This window comes from Cimex lectularius, unplaced genomic scaffold (assembly GCF_000648675.2).
Source record: "Cimex lectularius strain Harlan isolate CLEC.00 unplaced genomic scaffold, Clec_2.1 scaffold237, whole genome shotgun sequence".
In the NCBI taxonomy this organism is placed as follows: Eukaryota; Metazoa; Arthropoda; class Insecta; order Hemiptera; family Cimicidae; genus Cimex; species Cimex lectularius.
The window spans coordinates 417,836-443,568 of NW_019392868.1; the positions used below are offsets into that span (position 1 = coordinate 417,836).

Genomic DNA, 25,733 nt, shown 5'->3' on the forward strand with positions numbered 1-25,733 from the left:
CCACCAGCGAACCTCTTTTTATATGTATTTTTGGAATTTCAAGCACATTTGTGATTTAAAAGAAAAAGTACATAAACAAATTTATGGCATTCCCTTATTTTATATATCTAGTTTTATCAAACTGAAAGTTTATCAAGTTGTACCATTCAGTTTTGTATGCATTTATGTGAGAAAATATGCTTGAGTGATATTCAGCGAATGGGTTATGTGAAAAGTGTATTGTTTTATGCGTATGTATATGTTCAGGCCATCACACTAGGCTTATGTTTTTTGTTAAGTTTTTTTTTCTTATTGTAACTACCCAATGGGATTCACCCAAGGGCTTTATCGCCCGGGATTCAAACTACCTCAAGCTCTTGGCAATATTTGCCCGCACTTGGTAAGTGTCGTGTGTTTTTATAGTGTTCAATTCCTGTACATAGAATCTGTACATTTTTCTTGAATAAAACAAAAAAATTAATTTATTTTTTCTAAGGCTAATCATTGACAAGAGATTGGGGACTTTTTTTTTAATTTGTCCCCCAAGTCTGGAATCATCGTCAGTACAATATGTCTACTTACTTTTAATTGTTATTCCTTTTAATTGTTGTTACATTTTGTAATTTATCCTTTCAAGTTTGACTAGTTGAAGGTTTTTTGCTTCTTGAAATCGACTCAGGTATATTCTATTGTATTTCATACTGTACATTATTTACCAGAATTTTTATTGATGTCATTTTATTGTATATAGGTATAAAAAGTCAAAAAAAAATTTATTAATCAAATGGTAGATAGAGAAAATTAATTTTGATTTTCCTTTTAATGTGTAGATTGTAATTTAAAATGTTTATACTCTCCAAACGCTGTCTGGCTCCATGTGTTGACTTTGATGAATAAAAAAAATTTAATAAACATATTAAAAAAAAGTATGTATGCTTATTTTTGTACAGATATGGTAATGGAATATTTGTAATTATAATATGTTGTAACATTTTATAATTGTCTGTAGTTTATAAACATAATATATTACAAATTATATGAATTTATGTTCATTTTATTGTCAATAATATATGATTCATTGTAAAACGCTTTATTTATTATGGAACCTATTTAGTTTTAAAATTTTTGTACAAAATTATAAATTTCTAATGTTGTCAAGATACAGCATAAATGTATGGTGATTAGTGACCCGTTAATCAATAATTATTCAGAAATCGTGAGATGCGGTCTGGTGCGATGTAGGTTTCAGAAAAACATTTTCTTTATCGGGCCAACGTTTCTAACTTTATTGAGATCATCTTCAGGGCCTGGGATTTACAAACATTTTTTACATTTAACAAATAATGTAGGATGTGGAAAAAAGTGAATTTATACAATGCAAAATATATATTTTTTTTGTTGTTGTTTTTTTGTTGTGAAGGGGTGTCTGGGGCGTGTGATGCTGCCGGGGCCCAGTTTCTGCTTTCGGGGGGGTTCCTGGGCTGTGGCCCACTCACCACCCAGCTTGAAGGTGGAAAATGACCCAAAGCGGTTGATCGCCTTTTATAATTTAAAAAAAAAAAAAAAAAAAAAAAAAACAACGATGGTGAAATAAGCGTTTTTGTAGCCAGTATTTTGAAAAAAAAATTTTTTTTTCAAAGTTGGATAAGTTACTATGGTGATTCTAAACTACTATTTCCAAAACTAGAGCAGCAAATTTCAACAAATGTACTCCATTTAATATCCGTTTTACTGGTGCAATTGCTTTTTTAATTACTTTTTTCAAAGATGAAGAAATTGATAAAGGAAAGAAAAAACCGTGGTTGAAGGATTTGTAAGGTGGAGCGATTAATAATAATAAAAAATAAAAAACATAAGGAAATTTTGAATGAATTGATTAAACTTTTTTTAATTTTGATTCGAAATGCTCTCCGCAATGTATTTTTGACGCGCTGCCATCGCATTGAACCCACAAAACCCATACATAAGATGTATATCAGCGTATTCTTCATTAGAAAAAGTAGCTATAGTGTTAGCAAGATAGCACATAGATAACGAAAAACGTTTTGAATCTTAAAACTATTTTATTCCAAAACAAAATAATATACGATAAAATTCTTTAATCAATGTTGCAACACTTGCACTATTTCAGTTTCGAACCCAAATTAAAAAAGTTTAATAAATTCATTTTTTAATTTTCCACCTTACCAATCCGTCAGCCACGGTTTTTCATTTCCTCCATCCATTTCTTCATCTTAGAAAAAAGTAATTAAAAAATAAATTACACCACCAAAAAGGATATTAAATGGAGTACGTTTTCTGAAATTTTCTGGTCTGTAGGTTTGGAAATAGTAGTTTAGAATCACTATCGTAAATTTTTCAACTTTGAAAAAAAAATATTTTTCAAATTTCTGGCTACTAAAACGCTTATTTCACCAACGCTTACAAGCTTAGTACTAATCACATCTTAGTGGAAATTTAACGTAGTTTTCAATGGTATAAACGGATTTGTCCAAAACCTCAGATAAAACTCAGAGAAAGTGGAATAACTCCGAAACTGCTGAGATATAGACCATACTCAATAAGACTTTTTGGTTCCATTTTGAATGTAGAACCTACTGGCAAAGTTTGTACAAGCAGTCGAACACCCTGTATAAATTCACTAATTTCGTAGTCCGCTTGACCAATTAAAATATTACAGTTAATTAAGGTTTTTAGTTGAGATGGAAAAATGGTAAAAAGGAGGGAAAATTCAAAAGGTGGGGTTGAGATGGGAAGTTAGTGTTCGAGTGGATCGAGGTCACGATAGCTCAAGTGGTAGAGTAGCGGCGTATCAAGCCGAAGATCGTGGGTTCGAATCCCGCTCGTGCCATTGAATCTTTTATCTCAACTAAAATACCCTGTATAAAGATGAGGTCTATCGAGAATTCCAGATAAATCATGTAGCTAGGATAAAATCAGATAAGACGACTTATAAAAATTGTGAAATTAATCAACATACCTTGTCAGGTGTTCAGTGGAAGAATGGTAGTGAATTAGGAAAATAATTGCACAATTAGGAAGGAATTTTAAAAAAATTCTTAAAAAATCAAAATGGTGTATTTTGACAAACTTCACAACTACTGAATTTAACATTTCTTAACTACAAAAATTTTCCAATGATTTAACATGGCAATTTTTGTAAAATAACATGTAAATGTGTTGTTCAACTAAGATGCTGTGATTTTCCAGGTAACTAATTTGGAAAATTCTTAAGAAATTTTAATTGAGCATCGAGGAACTACAAATTAATAAGTATTGAACAGTATTGAGCACGCTACTATAAATCGATTCAACTAAAAAACACACAAAAAAAAAAAAACAGGTAGAAAAGAGTAAATAAATAAAAAAGTTAACAACTATTGACATTTCTCTAAGTTCTGATGACTAAGAATTAACAATAAATAAATAAATAAAATAAATAATAGCCCCAACTGTACAGAGGATCGTCTCTTAATCAGTCTCTTGAGAACTAATCTGATATTTACACAGCGGCGATTTTAAAGGGAAGACGAGTCCGTGGCAAGGCGAAAAAGAAAATCAATGGTCTTTCGGAGTGTAGGCTGAGTATGCGAGGTCGGACGACCTTTTAGAGAAGTAGCCGGCCAGCCCGGGAGGGTAGAAATTCGGAGGCGGCGTCGACGACGGCTCGTAGCCGCTTCTGCCCCAGAGGCTCCAGCCGTGGTGGTGATCGTCGCCGTGGTCGTGATCGTGGTGGTGGTGGTCGTCGTAGTGGTGCTGGTGGTGGGCGTTTTCGTAATAGATTACCTGGAAAAAAGAAAAATCGGCGTCAAGATGGTACTCTAATCGTTTACCTCGCCTCCTTGGCTCAAGAGATTGCAGGGTGCAGCGGTTCGGTACTCCAGTGGTGGGCCTGGGCCATGGAAATTCATCTCGTCCAAAGCACCCCATTTCGCCCGGTTTGAAGGAAAAAGTGATATGATATTTTCCTAAGATTCTACGGTTCAAGGAGTCATGCAACTGTTCAGGTGTGGTGGTGAAACTATTGGGAAAAGTGAGCCACCGGTAAATTACCCGGCTTGTTTAGAGTTGAAATGTTATTCGATCTCTTACTCTCTCTAATCATTCCAAATTTTGAGGGATGCGGAAAATTCTGATAAAACCAGAACTTCTCACAGGTACGATCTGTGACCGTGCTTGTTGTTATTCATCATCAACAACAACTACAAAAAAAGCACAACATTATCCTAGTTTTTCTTCTTTCTTATCGATTAAAAGCAACCCAGATATGTTATAATTGTACTGTAAAGCAGTTTTTTTATTTGAAAAGAATAGCTTGTTAATACAAAGAAACTAAGGATAAGGATTACATTTTAGAAGTAAACTATTGTACTCGGCATCTATCCGACTAATAGTTAGTAACCAATTTTCTTCCAGGCGTTTGACTAACCATTTCTCTATGTCAGTTATTACATAGAATTCTTTCCGCTTCGTATGTAATTTTACTTAACACAGTGCAAACCCTGCAATCACTGAGAATATGCGTTTTCGATAATAATACCAGTTCATCACCGCACAAACCATTCATCATGAAGTTGATTAAAATTCAGTTAGAGCCAACCCTTTGAGCCCTAATGATGAGCAAAACAAACTTTAGTAATTATGTTAAAAGGTATCGAGGAATCCCGTGAGTTTAGATTGGCGCCAAATAAATCAGTGTTGCCAATACCCCAGAATTGCTTGCTAACCTTAAACAAAACATTAAAGCATTGTTCTGAAGCAAATTTGGTCAAGAAAGAATTAAATTATAAACAGGATATGAACATTTTATATTTTGAAAATTTAATAATCGACACAAGAGGTTGGGTGAAGGAGTCACGTAGGAAATAGAAGATACCAGAGATTTTAGATAGGCGCCGAAAAAATAAGTATTGCTGAAACGCTTCGAGTAATTCGACAAACCAGCGGGTCAAGACGGACCTAATAAGTGACCGGTTCAACATGAGTTCACCGACTCGCAGACCAACACCCATCATCAACTCAAAGACTTAATCAGCCTTGTCATACCCGAACTTACCCATATTTTGTAATTGTCACAGATTATCGAAAATCTTAGGTCCTTTGGCTTTCCTAAATTTTGCAGACATTGCTTTCAGAAAGTCTTCTTAACCACTTTTTCTACTTCGCAGTTTTCAATCAAAAGGTAATTCATAGGTAAACGTATAATCGGAAAGATTATATATTTTTATCTATAATTATTTTTGAATTGCATCACATTCCAAACCTACTTTTACCGCTAGACATAAAGGAAAATGGTTCCAAACACTTTCCTCGCTTAGAACAGCCAGTTACGCGTGCAGAAAGTGAAACAGGGAAATTCACATTACAGATTGTTGTGCACATTTTTAATTTAAACTTTAACATTTTTAATTTGCTGAGACATTTGAAAAAGTTGATAGCTTGACCGCCACCATGGCGTCATATTCCTGGTAAAATAATTGACTCCAGCCTGGAATCATTCCCAGTGAACATGCTAATTTGGAAAGGAACGGATCCTTCCATGCCCTGCCGTTGCCTCAGGGCAACAAATTTGCTGAAGCTTAGCTAATCCCATGGTATTAAGGCAAGGGCAGTATTTTTCCTTCAATTTTCCATCCTGTGTATTGGCAACATTGATTTTTTCCGCGCTAATTTAAAATCTCTGGAATCTTCTTTTTTCAACCCCACAACTGCAACTTGGATCAATTGTTTTATTTGCCAAACAAAAAATATTTCGTAACCAGTTTTTAACTTAACCATTTCTTGGCCAAAGTTGCTTCAGAGCAATGCCAACTTCAGCAATTTTTTTAAGGATAACAGGAAACCCCAGGAGTTCAGGACAGGCGCAGTGATGTCACCGCTCTGTTTTTGCCCGTGTATTGGCAAACACTGATTTATTTGGCGCCAATTTAAGCTCTATCACTAAACTCACGGAATTTCCCGACCAACAGGCTCAAATGGCTGCAGATTGTAAGATACGCGTGAAAGACCACAAGCTGATGACCTAAAGCTTTTTATCTGCCACTAAACTTATATCTAAACTTATAATTTCAATAAGTACAAAATATTACTCAATTACAACTAATAAACTAACAACTACAATAAATAACTAGTTAAGATAACACGTCCAAAGCCGGGAACACACTTAGCCGATGATACGCCATGCGACGCTACCCGACGCAAATCCAAACTCCGATTTTCCATAAGTTGTATTACCCCCGTGCACATCTACCCGATGCTATGCCACGCTAACCTACCCGACGCTCTGCGATCCCCACTGTCCAGATTTTCGTCGGGTCGCTGAAGACAAAAGAACGGGACACTCATATTTTTATTCAAACTACATGTATTATTGTCGTTATATTAATTACAACATACTTATTTTAATATAAACCAAATTAACTGTGATTAAAAATTAATTAGTTTTTATTAAAAAAATTAATTTTAATGGTTTGGTAGAAAATTAATCAAAACAGCGGAATACGATTTTTTGATATAATGAATTTAGCTAACAATTTATTGTACTCGCTTCAGCGGTACATATACTAAAATTGGAACAAGTTATTACACGGTTTTAGTCATAAAATTTAATTAACAATTTATTTCATAGTTTTGCTCGTAAAATTACACCATTTTCGTCGGGTAGCATCAGAACAGGACACTCATATTTTTTGTAGTTTATTTCAAACTAAGTACATGTAATTTTGTCGTTATATTAATTACAACATGTTATTTTAATGTAAACCAAATTAAACGAGATCAAAAATTTTAGTTTTTATAAACATTGTTTAATTATGATGGTTAAGAGTAAGTTTATTTAAAACAATTAAGATTAACAAACAATTTATTAGATGGTTGTGTTTATAAAATTTAACTAACAATTTATTACAAGGTTTTGCTCAAAATAGTGCATTAAGAACAAAAGAAGCGTTGCGATTGTGATAGTGATTATTGTGATAAACGCTGTGGACTGTACGCGACTTGTGCTTGCGTCGGTGCACACCCCACCAAAACGTGGCAAAGACGTCGGGTAGTGTCGCATGGCGTAGCATCGGGTAAGTGTGTTTCTGGCTTAACTGTTTGTGAATACAGCTATCTTTTTTTTCACAACTAGCACAAATGTTAAGGAGTTTAACACAAAAGTGATGTAAAAAATTTTCATGTTATTTTGGGAGGTATATCGTCTGTATCGAGTTCGTAATGAATGGTTTGTACACAGCACGCTCTAATGACGCTTTATAAATCTGATTATATTATTTGGAACGTTTCGCGCCCGATCTGGAGCATTAACACGATAATTAAACCATTATGGGTAATTACGTAAACAAAAATACTACCTAAAACAACCAAGTTGTTTTCGCACCATAGTTTACTATAATAAAAATTGTGCTTTGAAATGCTTTCTCTTTATTTTTTTTTCACAAAATTTAAACGCTGAAACATGAAAAGTGAACATAACGAGACTAGTCGGACATATATTGTACTGTATAAATCAATTTATGTTTAGTGGTCTAATTGACCATATTAATTATTTCAGTTAATTATTCTTTTTAAGTAATGTCTTGGCTGAGATGGAAAGGTTAGTGTCACAAGCGGGATTCGAACCTACGACCTTCGGCTCAATAGAGAGATAGAGCAGCGGCGTATTGAGCCGAAGGTCGTGGGTTCGAATCCCGCTCGTGACCCTTAACTTTTTCATCTCAACCAAGACCTTAGATAAAAACAATAATTAATTGAAATTGTATCGTATATTGAACTCTCCGTAAAATAAAAATATGTTGTACGTCACACTCTCTGGCCAAAACACGGAAGTGACCTCCTTTGTCAACATCCAGGCCAGAGATTTCAAACCTTCTGGAGCGGTAAAAACAAAATAAATAAATTTTCAAAAAATAAATGTTTTCCAAATTACAAAATAATTAAGTATAATTAAAAATTGAGAATTGGACGAGATTATGTGCAGAATGCGCCAAAAAAATTAATTTCCCAGGATATACGATGTGACTATTTATGGGATTAAGACTTTCTTCGACAAACGGGAACTTTCTCGTCAAGGAATGTTTTCAAAGATCCTGTTTTTTTCTCTTATTTTATTAATAGATCCACCCTACTATTTGATTTATATAAAAATAAATAAAATCATTTGGATTCTTACCTAAATCCATGCCAAATTCTGATTTCCTACGAATAAATAAGAGGAAAAGCTTACCTTCTGAGGATGGTGTTTGTGCTTCATCTCTATCCAGAGCTTGACGGCGTGAATGATGACGAGGATGGTGGCGAGGAGGGCTCCTTTGAACTGCAGAAACGTCTGGAAAGCGACGAGAAGCATCTTCAGCTTGTGCTTGATGAGGAGGGCTATCAGCACTAGCTTGATGATGGCCTTCTTGATCGCCTTGATTTTCTTCTTCTTCTTGTGTCCTCTCCCGTCTGTCATAAAATATACACACCCTATGTTAAGCCCCGTTCCCACATACTCAACATATACATATACCCTCTCGTGTTTTTTCCTTATAATCTTTTTTTTTTCTTTTTATTTGTTTTTAATATAGATTATATATTTTTCTTCGATAACTACTTATTTACTTTGAATAAATATGAATTTATATACAAAATGTCACAACGGATAAAAAGCGTTGATAATTTCTTATGGTTAGTTAAAATCCAATAAATTTTTGTTTTTTATTTGATTAGTTGTGTATCGTCTTGTTTCGCTGTTTTAGCTACATAAGAGTGATACTATGGCTATCAGAGATGAGATTTTATGAATAAACAAAAATTCTTTAAAAATAGTTGTTAAAACGGTCAATTATGGGCTAAGGATCAGAATAGTTGCGACATTCTGTACATTGAATTTAAAGTACGTATTTATGTACTTTAAATAATTAAATTAAGTACCAAAGTACCAATCTACGTGTTATTTGTAATAAATGCACAAAATAGTTTCCATTCTCAAATATGTTTTTTTTAAATAGATAAATTTAAAATCTAATCAAGCAGGTGTCTATGCTGAACCCGCAAAGCATTCTCATGTATGTGTCATGAAATTTTTCGGATGTATTCAACATTATCAACTTGTTAAGTATTTATTAAAAAATAAAAATAAACAGTTATGCTTGCAATTAGGCCTGGTTTATAACTCCGGACTTCCTTTTCCTTGGTGTATAGGTGAGACTATTTTTATCTCGTAATTATAATTTTCTAGGTTGGGAAGTGGAGTAATGAAAAGCCTAATTATGCTCATTACCACAACTCCGCACTAGAATAAATTCTCAGTGCGGAAAAAAGGTTTTTATGTAGACTACATTGTATTTACTGTCACACTGCCATGGTTTTATAAGCTTATATATCGTCCTGAAGATACAGGCTTTTCGAGGGTCTAATTCAAGCCAATCTCCGTTTTTTTTTTTTTTTCAAAGGTCGACCTATGTAAATATAACGGAATTCAACTTAAAATTCCATTCTAAAGGGTTTCTGTTCCATCGAAACCCGTTATACTCTCACCGCAAAACGGTCGTTATCAGCCCTGACCGCAAAGGGTGGTAGCGAACGAAAATGACGCATGCACAGTTTATTCCGTTTACAATTTGCCTCGTTGACGATTATGTCTAATTATACTCGAATGAAAGCCGAGGGATGAGAGTCATTGTTACCTATCATTTTGGTCTATCCTCGCTGATTTATGTTAATTCAGACACTTTCGGAATTTCGCCATTTTCCGGGTTTGGGTGATTTCTACTCAAAGCAAACCAGGATGATAGGTAGCAATCAAACTATACGTTTATCACCTCGCAGATTGCAGGATGATAGGTAACTAACTGTCAAACTATAAGTTTATCACCCAACATGTAACTACCGAACTATATAGGTTTATCACCTCGCAGATCATAGAATGATAGGTAACTGTCAAAACGTAGGTTTATCACCCCGCACATCACAGGATGATAGGTAACTATCAAACTAAAGTTTATCACCCTGCAGATCACATAATGATAGGTAACTGTCAAACTACAGGTTTATTACCCCGCAGATCACATAATGATAGGTAACGGTCAAACTACAGGTTTATCACCCCGCAGATCACATAATAATAGGTAACTGTCAAACTACAGGTTTATCACCCGGCTTATCACAAGTTGCAGTGTCAGAATCATCTCTTAGACCGTCGGTTCTTCAATTTGTCAGACAGATGGCATAAACGTCAGCATTCTCTTCAATGTGCAGAGGTGTTAGACATTATTTTTTTTATATCGCTCGGTAAAACGAAATAGCAGGACTATTAAAATGCAGCATTTTCATTGTAATCGCTTAGGCCTTTCTTTTTTAAACCCGGTTGTTTAGATTAAAGAAATTTGACAAAAAACTTAAGGAAAAAACTTAAAAATTGTATATCATCCCCCTGAAAGTGTAGGTTAGCCAAAGTCGACAGCCGAAATGCTCCTTCGCCAAATTAGCACCGCCTTGAAAACCTTTTGTCACAAAAGAGAATAGTCTCCTCCGTTCGAAGATTTGCTCGTTGGAAAATGAAATCCGATATAATTAACTTATAAATTGGGCTGACCTGAAAATTAGAACGTACATTATTTTTGAAATAATACAAATACGATGGGAGCTTTCGATTAGACTGGCATGTCAGACAGAGGCTAACCTACGTAACGAGTGTCCACCACCAAAAAAAAGGCAAGAGGGTACTTAAATACAAAACAGCATATGACAACTACCATGCATTTAAGAAACAGTTTTATTTTAAATGCTAAAATCTACAAATAAATAAATAAATTAATAAATTACATGCTTACAAATAAGAGTGATACACTATGACTTGGGCGGTCACCTTTGTCAGTTCTATTCACAGTCATTTGTCACCATTTCTACTCGACTACTTACAATTATAATTTACAAGTCAAAAAAGACGGCATTTTACAAAAGAGCTGTTAACAAGGCATGCCACCGGGCGTACATGCTTGAGCAAACAAACAGTTAATTTGAGTCGATTTGAATTCACACAACACTCGTCTTCTTTTTTTTTTGTCTTATTCTCAAATTTTGTGAAACTCTACTTGAACTACATGCACAATTTACAACGAGAGTACTACATGGTTAAGACGAAAGATTACGAGAAAAACAACCTACTGCAAGTCTGTTACATGCACATTGTTTGCAGTCTACTCATAGGCAATAAAGAAATTATTATCATTTTTATTATATAATCGATCCGGATATAAACGGCACACTGTGACTTCGTATATCGTCTTATTGGAAAATAAAGTCTGACATGCCAGTGGGATTAAATTCTAAAATGTGACACTAGGTTACAAGCTTTTTGAATCACGCAGCGGCAAAAGCTCGTAATTTCGCCTCCTAGATTGAAACTTTCATTTTCAAAATTTCTATCACGCCAACTTGGTTTTTAAAATTTCATTTTTATCATCTAAAATAAAATTACCTGTTTAAAAAAAATTAGATAAAGTTACAAATCCTATGTTGAAGGGGGCAAGTTAATGAAAATACAAGCATTGTTAAAAAAGGGGCTGAAAATTAACCCTTGTGAAGCTCAAAAGTGACTTTTTTTCAAAAATACTACAACCATGACCTTAGGTTTTATGATTTTAAAACACAAATAATTTGAAATCGTTGAAGGAGTATTTTTTTAAATTATAATTTTATTGAATTTTTATTTTAAAAGTGTTTCTTTGTATTGTAAATATATGTAATTATATAAATATTTTATGCCAATATTATTTGTAATCAGAAAAAGAAGATGGTGTGTCTTTGCCTGAATCAGTTGGTTATGGTGGAATGAAAATATTATTCTATATTGAACAGGAACTAAATAAACTTGTAAATAATGCCTGGTCGGAGGCGTGATAGACCTTTTAAAATTTCAATTTAATAGGCGAAAAAATTTGCTGGTGACAAAAGGTTGTCAACTAGTGTTTGACTCATAGTAGGTTGATATTTGTGTCCGGGGAAAAGAGAAAGAACACACGAGCAAATCTCCAACGGGTCACAATCTGCCCTTTATAAACGGAAGGACTATGAAAGGTGAGGCCGTTGGGCGGAGGCGGAGGCGGAGGCGGGCGCCTGTGCGTGGTACGCGACTGCGTGAGCGTCGGCCCTCGAGTGCCAGGGCCAACCCCCGGACCACGGGGGCGGCGAGTCGATCGGGGCGCCGTAGTGGCCCCCGGGCACCTCGTCGTAGTGGTGGTCGTGCACAGACACCTCCTCGTGGACCTCCTTTTTCTCCTCTTTCACCCACCAAATGTATCGCTTCAGCTCGAGCAGCTTCACTATAACGAAGATTTTTAAGGCAAAGATCAATTTGGCGAAGATGGCCGTCCTGGCGACTTTGTCGAACATGTAGAACAGCTGGCTCTTAATAAAGTAGATTATGAGCAGGATCACCGTCATGGCAACCTTCACTTTCTTGTCTTTCTTGTACTTGCCCCTGGCTGTCAAACCGGGATAAAGTGTTATTTAAATACAAAACAAACAAGTAATCAATTCAATTCAAATCACATATCATGCACACCTCTGGGTTCGACTTTCCTCCTTCACCCTTCAACGTACTGAATAGAAAACACTGAAATTTCACAAGTCAGGTTAACCTGATACTGCATACTGCTCCAATGATAAAGGGAGTTTAGTCAAATCTAAGACAAAAAGTAAAAATGCCCAAAATCCACAATTACACTTTATTACAAATATGTTAACCTGATATTTTCACTCAAACTTACATAGATACGGGCACTGGACTTAACATAAAATCTTTTCTGTGATGCTGGGTCGACAAATATAATACAGTCCGAACGTTCTTGCCAATTGGCTCTATATAAAGTACGTTTACATACCGTTGCTGTATATATACTTCAACTTTATTGTATATCAGTCGATTTGTTTTCCAACTTGGGTTAAGAAAATAATAGGAAGTACTGCCGTAGATGAGAATTTTTTTAAAAGAAAAAGTTACAATTTTTTTTCGAGGGTTCGCAACAGCAAAGGTCATATAAACCCTCGGGATGCCGGTGTTTTTGAAAAAAAAAAACCATTTGTATGTATGTCGGGTTCGAATGCAGGGCCGCTGGATTCGAACCCGGTACCTTCACCTTACCGTGATGAGCGCCGTGTCAACGCCTGAACCGTTCCGGCCACCGACGCCCTCTTTCAATTATTGTAAAGTTAATTGAATGTAAATAAAATGCATTTAAGCATGAGCGGGGCTAAATTGACCTAGCTGTTGACAGCACCTGGAGCCAAACTCGGCTGGACAGGATAAGACAGAGGTCGGGAACGATAAACATTTAGTTGATATTTTTATATCGATGGTTAGGGCTGGGTTAAGTGTAAGATCAATCATTCAATCAATCAATCAATAGGAGTTCATGTGCATATAGAGAAAGGTTGCTCAATGACCCACCTGAATGAATGGTTAAATGAAGTTTCACAACACTTTCTCACAAAACCAATATGCCACTACAACAATACCATCACACTTTATGTGAGTATTTTGGTTCAAAATATCTATGTACATCTTAAATTGTATTTTTTCCGATCAACATATGTTTTGTAATTTACCCAGGCTCTGCAGATGACCCGAATAAAGGTCGAAACGTCGGCAAAACAAGGAAAAAGGTGTTTATCTAAACTATCTCATTCTTGACCGTTCCTCACGACTTTAATAAATTATTTCTAGCATATATTGAGAGAGCAATTCGTGTGGATGACACATCATTTAGGTATGCAAAATTATGATTTTCCAGTGCATACACCTTTTGAATCAGACCAATCAGTACGCCACACGGTGGATATTGAAATCACTCGCGAGGATGCCAGGTCTAGGCAAGCTGCTCAAAAGAGAATTCCAAACTTGAGGGCTATTATTGTTTCTATCGCTGTTGTAGATTGAAATGATGGCTAATGAGAGGGTACTATGTTTTAATTGGATCTGAATCGCTGAAATCATGGAGAAAGTATGGGACCGTTAATAATCACAATGGATCACCCCAAGGCTTGTTGACGTTTAAATAGCTTTTAGCGGCCGAGATAAAGGAAACATGACTGACTCGGCTCTTCTGACCCAGTAAAAGGACAAGGTCCGGGAAGTGAACATATCCGGATGTCCGACATGATCGCCAGCTGTACATCGAGTCCGTTCCACTTTAAACGGCCGTCTTCTGTTCATCCGACAATTCAATTAAAGTTCCCTAGAGAAAGTCCGGTATTGTTCAAAATATCTCATGATTCGCTTCCTTTTCATTTCGACATCATAGAGCCACAGCAAATTACCAACAATAACACAATGTAGAATCTGGACAGACCACATTTAGAATTAAATCGGCTTCTAGGGTCGCTATGATTAAAATGAAACAGGAATGCAATATGAGTTATAGAGGGGGAAGAAGAGGAAGAAACACAAACCTCAAAAATGTAATCAATTCGAAGCGTCGAGGGTTGCGATATTGCAATAGACTTATAAAGTTATGACCTTGACCACTGATCAAGACTAGTAGGCCGATAGTACTACAATTCCGACCAAGGTATAATTTAATCCACATGGAATTTCCGGTCAGTAATGAACGAACCTTGTCGTTCGGATTTACGTCACGATTTCAACCAACTGGTTATCCGAGGATTCGTGCGCAACTGAAAAAGGGGCGGCTCAGCTCGACTAGGGTCCATCCTTCCAGCGAAAAGTATGCCAATAGAACGGTGAAAGCGTCGGTGTCTGGGCGTCAGGGGTGTGACGAGGGTGAGGATAGGTCACACGTCTAACACGTTCAAAAGTCGCCATACGCTTAGTAGCTGTTTAAAAGAAAAACCCTCTCTTTATTAAACACTCTCAAGGGGTCTCACGTGTATGTATACAGAATGCTTATGTATTAACCAGCTAATACTTGTTTATCTATCTTTTTTTTTACAAGCAAATTTTTGTAAACCTTGAAGGTGTGGATTATTTTCCTTCGAAAAACATAACAGCATTGTCACCACTTCATCCATATAAGAATGGTCATTGTTACTAACAAATTTCACCCAAAAGGATCTTTCCTGATCCTGCATGAAGAAGACAAATATTATAACTTTTTGATTAAAAAAAAAACCGTAGATGGCATTAAGAAACCGTCGCTATAATTTGGGTTCGGTTTTGCTATTGTCAATCCTAGAGACTAGAAGATTGGGGCCTTTTAACTCTAGTTAATTTGACCTGGTTTTATTCTGTTGGAAGGTAGTGAACCGAAACATTAGCCCAAAGGAAGGACTGACCTCTATAAAATTGTTTCAATTTGATGTTTAGTGATAAACTTTTAATAAATACGTTTTGTATAAAATGATCCTAACCTGAGACCGTCTCGTCAATCATAAAAAGTAGGCTTAGTTTTCAAAACTGTGTCGGAAATCTTTCGAAGTTCTGTTTCTTTGCTCGTTTGCAATTTGCTGGGTTGACCATTCTTAAGAAGTGCGATTAGTCCAAGTTTTAAATTGGTGAGAGCGTGGAAAAGATGATCCTCGTTCATCTCGAGGGCATTAAAAAACAACTTTCCTCTTTTCTACAATTTTTGTTCTTAACAGGGCGAACACAACAACAAACCGTTTATCTCCGGTGTCGCGTGTTCCATGTACCAAGTTTCACTGACAAAGGAGCAACAGGGCACGCGACACGAGCTATTTTAATTTTCAGAAGGTCGTGTTCACTTTATTGCTTAATTACTATCGGGACACGACAATTTTATCAGGTAAATCAACTTGTTTTCTTGCTTTAATGAATAAGAAAACAATTGCGTGTTAATGATGCACTCAACACGTGTATTTCAATTTGTCTACTAATCTCAATGGCTAATCGGTAAAAATAAATTTTAAGATTATTTCAAGCCACAAAAAAAGAAACTTAACTAAACGTTCCCGGGTTTTATCTCGATAAAAACGTAGTCAACCTACCACAAAAGCCAACTTGCTGTAAAATGATGAGGTTTTACAATAAAACTGAGAAGAATATCAATCAATTTATAAGCATATGTCACCTTAAAACGGTTACACTTCAAATACACGGATTAATCTTAGAATGATAATCTGCCACTTGTACTCATATGATTATAGTGAGAAGAAGGCTTACATTCAGGAAAAAGCTTGCACGGAGGGCTAAAACATATCAGTGCCATATGCATATAGTCATACTGTCATTTGTCAGGTTGATATCACTATGTTCTGGACATAGTATCACATCGAATCTTTTAGTCATAGGGACAACCCAATGAAAACAACAAACATAAAGCGCTATAATTAATTAAGGTTTTTAGTTGAGATGAAAAAAGTTAATGGCACGAGCGGGATTCGAACCCACGATCTTCGGCTAGATATGCCGCAGCTCTACCGCTTGAGCTATCGTGACCTCGATCCACTCGGACATCAACTTCCTATCTCAACCCTACCTTATGAGTTTTGCCTCGAAGATCGTGGGTTCGAATCCCGCTCGCGCCATTAACTTTTTTTCATCTCAACTAAAAACCTTAATTAATTGTAATGTATTAGTTGGTCAAGCGGACCACGAAATTAGTGAATATAAAGCGCTATGACTTAAAATATCCTATGAAAAGAACATTTGAAAATAAAATTTATTTATATCCAATAAAAATGTTGATAAATTACTTTACATTATTTATTTGTAAATTAGAAGAATACTTAAAAATTTCGTTTTTTGTTTGTTAGGAGAAACAATGAAATGCAATTTCATGTCTGATATGGTTCATCAATTCTGTACATGGGAATGTACTTTATGGAAGAGCCTCATTCAGACTTTATGGGTCAAGGATTTGGGGTATCCTGTTCTAGCCCGGCGAGTCTAGCTTTTTCGGGACAGGGTCTGACGGTTTTTTTCTTAATTGGGTTTTAATAAGATACAGGATAAAGATAAAACTAGGCGATAACGAATGCTTATGTTTATTTAGGGCTAAAGAAGACCGGCCGTTCTGCAAGGTCGGAAAAAAAGCCGGCTTACGGCCAAGTCCGTTTTATCATTTCACAACCCGGAGAAAGTTTCCGTTTAGATGCTGTTTCCGTTTAAGTGTTTTTATTGTTATTATTATTACTTTTTTAGCAAAGTTTCCATGTTATATAATCGGTATCTTTTTTCTGGATCATAAAGCTATAATTTAAACTGAGACTTATTTTTGACGATGAACATGATTATTGTCTTCTCCGTTTTACCAAGGCCGTTTTCATCTGCCAGGTAGGCTTCTCGACATCTTCAGTGTAGGGGGTGTAGTGAAAATAACAAAATGTCGAAACGAATTTGACAACAGAAAGAGCGATAGGCGGACCGGACCGAACGTCGTCCTGATTTATTTGATGAATTTAAATTTATGTATTTGAGCTACGTTTTTAGATACCGGTGCTTACTCGATGGTGAATAATAAATTCATTTTCACTTCCGTTTCCGTATAAACACGGCCTTATTATTCGACCCAGTTGCTTTCTATCTGTAGATTATGAATTACCATAGTTTAACCATACAATTTAAATGAAAAAAGACTAATTTTCATGAAAAGTCACTAATCTCAATTGATGATATGATGGAGTTACTTCAAGATTAAATAATATATGGATTATATTGTTTGGACTTTGGAGGAATTTCCAATTGATAAACGAAAGTTCTACGGAAATAACATAATCGGTTGTCATCCTTCACTATTTTCTAAATTTTCTTCAAAGGTTAGTTTGTGCAAAGATCTTGTTTCGCTAATTTTGGCCTGTTAAGCGGATTTATGTGTCTGTTTAACAGTGGAGGACTTTCTGACTAAACAAACAAGCGAGACAACGCGGACCAGGATGATCGGAAACGTTCAAAGCACAAACGTAAAATAATTCATTCGATAATTATGAACGAAATAGGCTAAACTTATGGTAATATGTAATATTTCAAATATTTTTCTCTAGACCAGAAAAATTAACAGAAATTTAAAATTTTGTTTAACCCTTTCTGGTCCAATTTCAGAGCCACACCAACAGCATTTTTGGTGGTTACACAACTAGAGTTTTATTTTATAGTTGCTGAGTTTTTATACAATGATTCATTATTTTTTATAATTCATGTTCTAAACATTTTATACAAATAATTCAAGCACAGAGTGTTTTTTTACGTTGCCTGTGGGCAACGACGGACTAAACCTCCTAGAATTCCTCCAAGATTTGGCAAAATTTTACCATTGTTATTTTGCCGGCATGTCAGAAAATGTGTAGATAGATGTCGTAACGGCCAAAATTCACCTTTATCGCTCCGAAGACCTCACAGAAAAATTTTACAACAAATATTCTCAATATCAATTTTAAGGTTTAAAGGTACTAGTAGGTCGTACTGATCTCCTGTTGACTTTCAAGAGTTATGGCAGTTTGACTTCGACCTATTGTACTAACTACTAGTAACTTGAAACTACTAGTATTGGTTTATGTTTGGTAAAATCTGGAGGGGGTGGAGGGGGGGGGAGAGAGAGAGAGAGAGAGAGAGAGAGAGAGAGAGAGAGAGAGAGAGAGAGAGAGAGAGAGAGAGAGAGAGATCGGTTTTTTCCATGAGCACATAAAAACCACGTTTTTTGCCCAAAAATCGCGAAAACAGTGGAGAAATCGGGCAAAGTGGGGGAAGGTACCAATTGAAATCTTATTAAAATTTCATAACAATTTCTGTACCGCTCCAGGACGATTTTTTGGCTCCACAGCAAGATTTGAGATTTTCGTAAACAATGCAAAAATTAACGTGTAATTTTTGAATTTACTAATGAATGAGTGAAGCTAGAAAAACATAAAAAGCCATGTTGTTCAGTATAAATTTTTTTTTTAAATGAGACCTAGCTCAGATCTGTGACTTAAAAGGCTTATGCATTTCCAAAGTTGGCCATTTTTTCATGTGAAAACCACCCCGTTTTATTTTTTTTTATTTTTATGAACAGTGTATTTCTATATTGGCAAATCGGATCGCCAAACACGACCTACTAGATTAAGGCCATCAGCCTTGCCCTTCCCCTTGGACTTTTTAGTTACAGCGTTTTGAAATTCTTGGGTGGATCTGTACAGTCGCTGTTCGGCGATGTATCGCGATGTATTTTTTATATATTGTTTATTTTATAATAACAGTTTATTAAAGCCGAACCCGTCGGAGAGAACTGTGACCAGGGACTTGCAACTCATGGCTTCATTGCTAAACGAACATCGCGACAAAAATTACAAAGTTAATCTTGAAAAACTTGGCAAAAATATAAATTCTGCCTTTTACTGTTCCCATTCTATGCGTTAACAAATTTTAGCTCAAGATCCAAATGCGCTATTAGACTTCTAACAGTAAAAAAAAAAAAACAGCTAACTGTTCAAACGATAGATAACATTGTTTTGTCGGAACATTACAGCGAGAAATGATGTACAAGAACGGATAAAAAGAAAGAGAGGAAATTGGTCTCAATTGGGGCCTAACGGAGGTCATCTTTCACGATGGACGTTCCATCTCAAACACCGCAACAAACGAATGACGTTGATGATGTCGTTTATTGATTCTGTTCCTGTAATGATGTGACTTGTAAACATACAGAACAATTGAAAAAAAAAACTTTTTTTCGAACTTTTTTTAAATATCCATAAATTGAACGCCGGATTTAAATATTTTTATATAGCTAATTTATAGCTCTAAGGATGTGTCAAAACACTTTTTCCGTCTGGTATTCTGCTCCGTAAGTTAATTTTTTGTTTTTAATTTGATAAATTTTAGTTTTATGTAGTAATATCACTACACTAATAAATAATTAAAATTCTCTGTGCACTTCTAAAAAGCGTTTATATTTAGTAGACCTAAATAGAAATTGAATGTTTTCTAGGTCTTGGAAAGCATAAATTGCTCATTTGTAACGAGTCAATTATTTTTGCTACGTTATTCAAGAAAGTTTAATTGTTGTGAAGATGCTAAAGTACAATTCCAGCCACGCCGTTTTCGATGCACAAATAACAACTCTTAAATATTAAAAAAGAAGCATGGAACTTTTTATTCATTAAGAATTTAGTAGTTTGGCAGTTTTCGAGCAACCTGGTCCCCTTGGACTTCACCCAGAAGGGCTATCACCCCCAAGACCACATTCATGGTCACCTACCCCCGTCCTAGGCCGTATGCCCTCGGAGTTAAGCTAGAAACACACTTACCCGATGCTAAAAATCCGATTTTCCATAAGGTTGCATTATGCTACCCGATGCTATGCCACGCTAACCAACCCGACGCTCTGCGATCCCCACTGTCCAGATTTTAGTCGGGTCGTATCGAGTACAGTCGAAGACAAAAGAACCGGACACTTTTATTCAAACTACTTGTATTATTGTCGTTATATTAATTACAACATACTTATTTTAATATAAACCAAATTGACTGTGATTAAAAATTAATTAGTTTATATTAAAACAATTAATTTTAATGGTTTGGTAGAAAATTAATCCAAACACCGGAATACGATTTTTTGATATAATGAATTTTACTAACAATTTATTGGCGTAATATACTAAAATTGGAACAATTTATTACACGGTTTTACTCATAAAATTTAATTAACAATTTATTTCATAGCTTTGCTCGTAAAATTACACCATTTTGTATTGTCTGGTAGCATCGGAACAGATCACTCATATTTTTTGTAGTTTATTTCAAACTAAGTACATGTAATTTTGTCGTTATATTAATTACAACATGTTGTTTTAATGTAAACCAAATTAAACGAGATCAAAAATGCATAAGTTTTTATAAACATTGTTTAATTAGATGGTTAGGAGTAACTTTATATAAAACAATTAAGTTTAACAAACAATTTATTAGATGGGTGTGCTCATACAATTTAACTAACAATTTATTACAAGGTTTTGCTCAAAATAGTGCATTATGAACAAAAGATGCGTTGCGATTGTGATAGTGATTATTGTGATAAACGCTGTGGACTGTACGCGACGTGTGCTTACGTCAGATAGATGTGCACACCCCACCAAAACGTGGCAAGGCGTCGGGTAGCATCGCATGGCGTCGCATGGCGTAGCATCGGGTAAGTGTGTTCCTGGCTTTAGACGTTGACACGGCGCCCATTACGGTAAGGTAAACGTCCCGAGTTCGAATCCAGCGGCCCTGCAGAACCCGACATACTTACAAATGGGCTTTTTTTCATAAACACCGACCTCTGAGGGTTCATATAGCCTCTGCTGTTGTGAACCCTTGTAAAAAAAAAAAAGAAGAAAAAAGTTCCGAGACTGACTGACAGACAATACACACCAAACCGCTGGATCTAAAAAAAGGATCAAATTTCGACTGTGCATTCCTATAATGACATAAACAGCCGTTAAGAAATGATTTTTTGAAATTTCATACCTAAGGGGATCATATGGACAATTTTTTACCATGTATAGACCGAAGTGAACTGAATAAGAAAAAGATTTGAGAAAAGAGACATTAGAAAGCCATACTAATCACTCTGCGTCGTATTAGAACAAAGTCCCGCGTGGACGAAATCGTGGGTAAAAGCTGGTTTTTCTAAATTTTGCTAGTTTTAAAAACCATATGCATTTTCCAAATGGTCTGCTTGGACCTAGAAGATCTTGAAATATGTGGATCTGGCACACGATCAAAATGCCGGTTATGCTCGTAATGAATTTGAATCTAGGCAATACAAAATAAAAGGCTGTGGTGTGACCAGATTTACGCGCCCGATACAGTGCGAACAGAACCGGCGTTTATCGCGTTTTGTTTCCCATTTCAGATAAGAAACAATTAGAAAATCTAATCTCAGACTGAGACACGCGACCCAAAATCTAAAAGTGGGCCATCTCTGTATGACTACGGAGGAGTTCGTAATTATTCCGGTGCACGAGATGTGGCGTGAAATCGTCCGTAGGTACCAAATGTGCCGGAATTCCGAGAGATCCGTCCATTTCGGCCGTTCGGTCCTGAACTTCCGAAGCGGAAAATCGGCTATAAGCTCTAATACTATCCAGTTAGTTGATTCGAATAATTATCAAGCCGGATTATCGAGGTAGAATCCGTCGAGTCAGGTTTGTGACCGTTGGATCATGTTCAGCATAAACATAACTGCAGACGTTGGTTTATTACTTCTCAGAATGCAATTGGAACCGTGTTAACGCCAAATTATCTGTAAAAGCAGTAATTTAACAACAATCTTAATTTGACTCTTCCCTGAAGAAGCCGTCAAAAACACAAAATCGCTTATTAGTGTTCAATTAAAGCCAAGGTATCAATTTTGTCTATTTAACCCTTGACGAAACAGAAAGAGTAGATGTAAACCGTTTTTAAACGAAGAAAGTTCGACACAGACGTCGAAGATTGTCTATTTTTTCCCCTAGCATGCTGAATTCAATTGACGTCCCCTCGATTTATGTTAATGGCAGTATGGAGATGTACTGTCCCAAAAAAAGAAGGAACAACCGAGGTCGCGGTATCCCCGACTTTCTATTTTATACCTTTAAAAATTTAATATGGGCGGTACGAAAAAGCCCGTTCTCTTTTATCCACTAGAAATCTGACGGATTTCAAACTCTACAAAAATGACTGACATCCCGTTTCTTTCCTGTTTAAAAGTTTTCCTTACGCATATTTTGCAAAGGTCATTGGTTTTATAGGTCTTCATTTATAACTGTAGATAAACCAAATTATAGCTACATGTAAATTTTATGTACAACTTTACAGCCACAGGACGGAAATATTCTGTGTGAAGTCATAAAATTATCTCTTAAACCAATGAATCACCAATCAAGAATAACAAAAACGCAATCCTTAGCATATCCTTTCCTTTCCTTTGCCTTTGTTTGAAATCGTCTCGGTTTCAGTTGGGGGTTATAATCTTCTAACTGTTCCTTTTTGCCCAACCACCTGCCCACAGATCCTGAAGAAACCCCATATCGGCGGAATTGTCAATTTAGTAGAATTTAAATTTATAAAAGGGGTCAGTGTTACTTTAGTAGCGTTTACGGGCTCTTCAGTTAAGAAAAGTTTATAAAGGAAGGATTAATGTAAAATTTTCTAAATCTTGAAAAAGCAGGAAGTACACGAAATGTAAAATAAATAGACTGAACTACGGTGAACATATTTCACACAATTCACTATTTTTCCTGGTCCGCTTGATCAATTAATATCATTCAATTAATTAAGGTTTTTAGTTGAGATAAAAAAGTCATTGTCATGAGCGGGATTCGAACCCACGACCTTCGGCTTGATACGCCGCCTTTTTACTTTTTGCACTAACGGGCAAAAGGTGGGGTTGAGATGGGAAGTTAGTGCCCGAGTGGATCGAATTCAAGTGGTCGAGTAGCGGTGTATCAAGCCGAAGGTCGTGGGTTCGAATCCCGCTCGTTACACTGACTTTTTTTATCTTAACTAAAAACCTTAATTAATATTTTAAACTGTTGGACAGACCTCGTGACGCTGCAGCAGTACTTCGTTCTGCCATTTTATATATTTTACACAACTGCCAAAGGTAACCGAAGATACGTAGAATAAGGTTGGATACGGAAAGTACTAATTCAATTTGCCAATTATTGCAATGGTAAAATAAAGTAGGGGTTAGAAATTTTACCAGGTGGTCGAAAAGTTACGTAGTTGATGTTCAATTGGAACTTTTTAAATCGAAACTTATGATTAATAGCCAAGCAATGAAGTGTTTTGAAATAACTTATCTTCTTTCTTCTTGGTGTTGCCCTTCCAGAAATTTCTTCCGAGTTCATTATATTTGTTTAATGTCCCGGCACCAGTTCTTGTAGGCTTTTATGTCACTGAAGTATAAGGTTTTTGCATCAAAGGGAATTATCAACGACAGGTTTTGAAGTTTTATGCCTCAAACTTGTGCTTCTACCTCTAAAGAATCGATTTGAGCAAAAAATTCGATTTTCGAAAAAAGAATGACTTTTTCCTTAACAGTTGGTCGAAAAGTTACGCAGTTTGACCTTAGATAAATCATCACGCAAATCAGTTATTTCAGAAACCCCATAAGCCATTCTTTTTTCGAAAATCGATTCTTTAGAGGTAGAAGGACAAGTTTGAGGCATAAACCTTCAAAACCTGTCGATAATTCCCTTTGATGCAAAAACCCTATACTTCAGTGACTCAAAAGACTACAAGAACTGTGGCCGGGACATTATACAAATATAATGAACTCGGAAGAAATTTCTGCAAGAGCATCACCAAGAAGAAAGAAGATAAGTTATTGCAAATCACTTCATTGCTTGCTTATTAATCATAAGTTCCGATTTAAAAAGTTCCAATCGAGCATGCTACCTTACAGGCCTATACATGCCGGCATCTTGCCATAAGAAAAAAAAAAGTGTTGACATCAGAAAATTCCTACAAAAGTCCTCTCGAAATTATAAATTGTTTATAATTAATTAATCTTTATGTACGGGATTGGTTGAGATAAAAAAGTCAGTGTCAAGAGCAGGATTCGAACCCACGACCCTCGGCTAAATACGCCGCTGCTCTACCACTTCGAGCTACACCAGCTTCCCATCTCAACACCACCTTCCGAATTTTCCCTCCTTTTTGCCATTTTTCAATACCTGACAGATTAATTAATTGAAAAACGTTATTCGGTCAATCGGACCACGAACTCTAATGAATTGTTTATAATTTTGTTTCTAATTTTTTATAACTCCTTAATGAACTGGCCAGTAACATCTGGTGTCTCGATCATGAAGACAAAGAAGAAGTGCAAAAACAGGACTTTTTTAATTTAATTAATAATTTTTGATACCTTTTGATGATGCTTTATTTCCTATGATTCCTGGACGGAGAAACCGATAATTTCTTTGTTTTAAATACTTAGTTTATCATTATTTCATTTTTATAAAGCATTTTTAATTCTATAAATACAGAAACGCCATAATTAGACTTAACAATTTTTAACTAATTAATTAGTGGGTATAGATCAGCTGCAGTAGTCAGTATTATTAATCATCCAAATGCGGTTTAATATAAAAATTTTATCACATTGAAAAAAAAAAGATAAAAATAAACAGTTTATTGCTTCAGAATTCAAATGAGACTGATAAACATTTTAAATTCCGTAGCAATAAACATTTATTTATTTTTTAAATATTTTTTTACGAGGGTTCGCAACAGCAGGGGTCATATAAACCCTCAGGGTGCCGGTGTTTTTGGAAAAAGCTCATTTGTAAATATGTCGGGTTCGAATGCAGGGGCATAATGATAAAATACCTTACAGTGATGAGCGCCGTGTCAACGGCTAAACCGTTGCGGCCACTGACGCTCCCGAAAGGTACCGTAATTGGAAAAACAACAATATTTTTAATGGATTTCCCAACATTTAGTCAATGACGTTTTCTAAATTACTGATTATTACTGTAATTATAGGATTGTGATTATTTCAGAGGGCTCTGATTGATCCGCCAACTGCTGGAACTGTATTCGTACAAACATTATTCTTTAATTCACTGAAACGGAAAAACGAAACTGTTTTTACCAAATTTGATTATTTTTTATCAAGTTATACTTAATTATACATAGTTAATTTTTATATGATCTTTTTTTAAATGAAAAAGTATGTATAATTAAATGAGAAACTGTTTCTCTTTGGAAATGAAAACATGTATGTAAGTTCCCGAAAGTCGAGAATCTAGTGCCCGAAAAATTGAGATTAATTTCACAGTTAGGTTTTTTTTTAGTTTTTTTTTTATTTATTTATTTATTTTTTTTATTGGCCTTATGATCT

The 25,733-nt window shown here is 35.5% G+C and overlaps 1 protein-coding gene across 2 annotated transcripts in view; it reads right to left on the reverse strand.

Annotated features, from left to right (window-relative positions):
* Window positions 1-3,038: 3,038 nt before the first annotated feature.
* The window catches only part of LOC106668301, a 50,832-nt gene continuing 28,137 nt past the window's right edge, over window positions 3,039-25,733 (reverse strand). Inside the window, exons 3-4 of one of the 2 annotated variants that reach the window (XM_014396915.2) lie at window positions 8,207-8,427; window positions 3,039-3,765 (exon numbers count right to left, since the gene is read on the reverse strand). In XM_014396915.2, the coding sequence (XP_014252401.1) occupies window positions 3,538-3,765; window positions 8,207-8,427 (449 nt within the window). In that variant the 3' untranslated portion in view covers window positions 3,039-3,537. Of the gene's footprint in view, window positions 3,766-8,206; window positions 8,428-11,703; window positions 12,450-25,733 lie in introns of those variants that run through there. The other variant, XM_014396916.2, reaches the window with a different exon arrangement.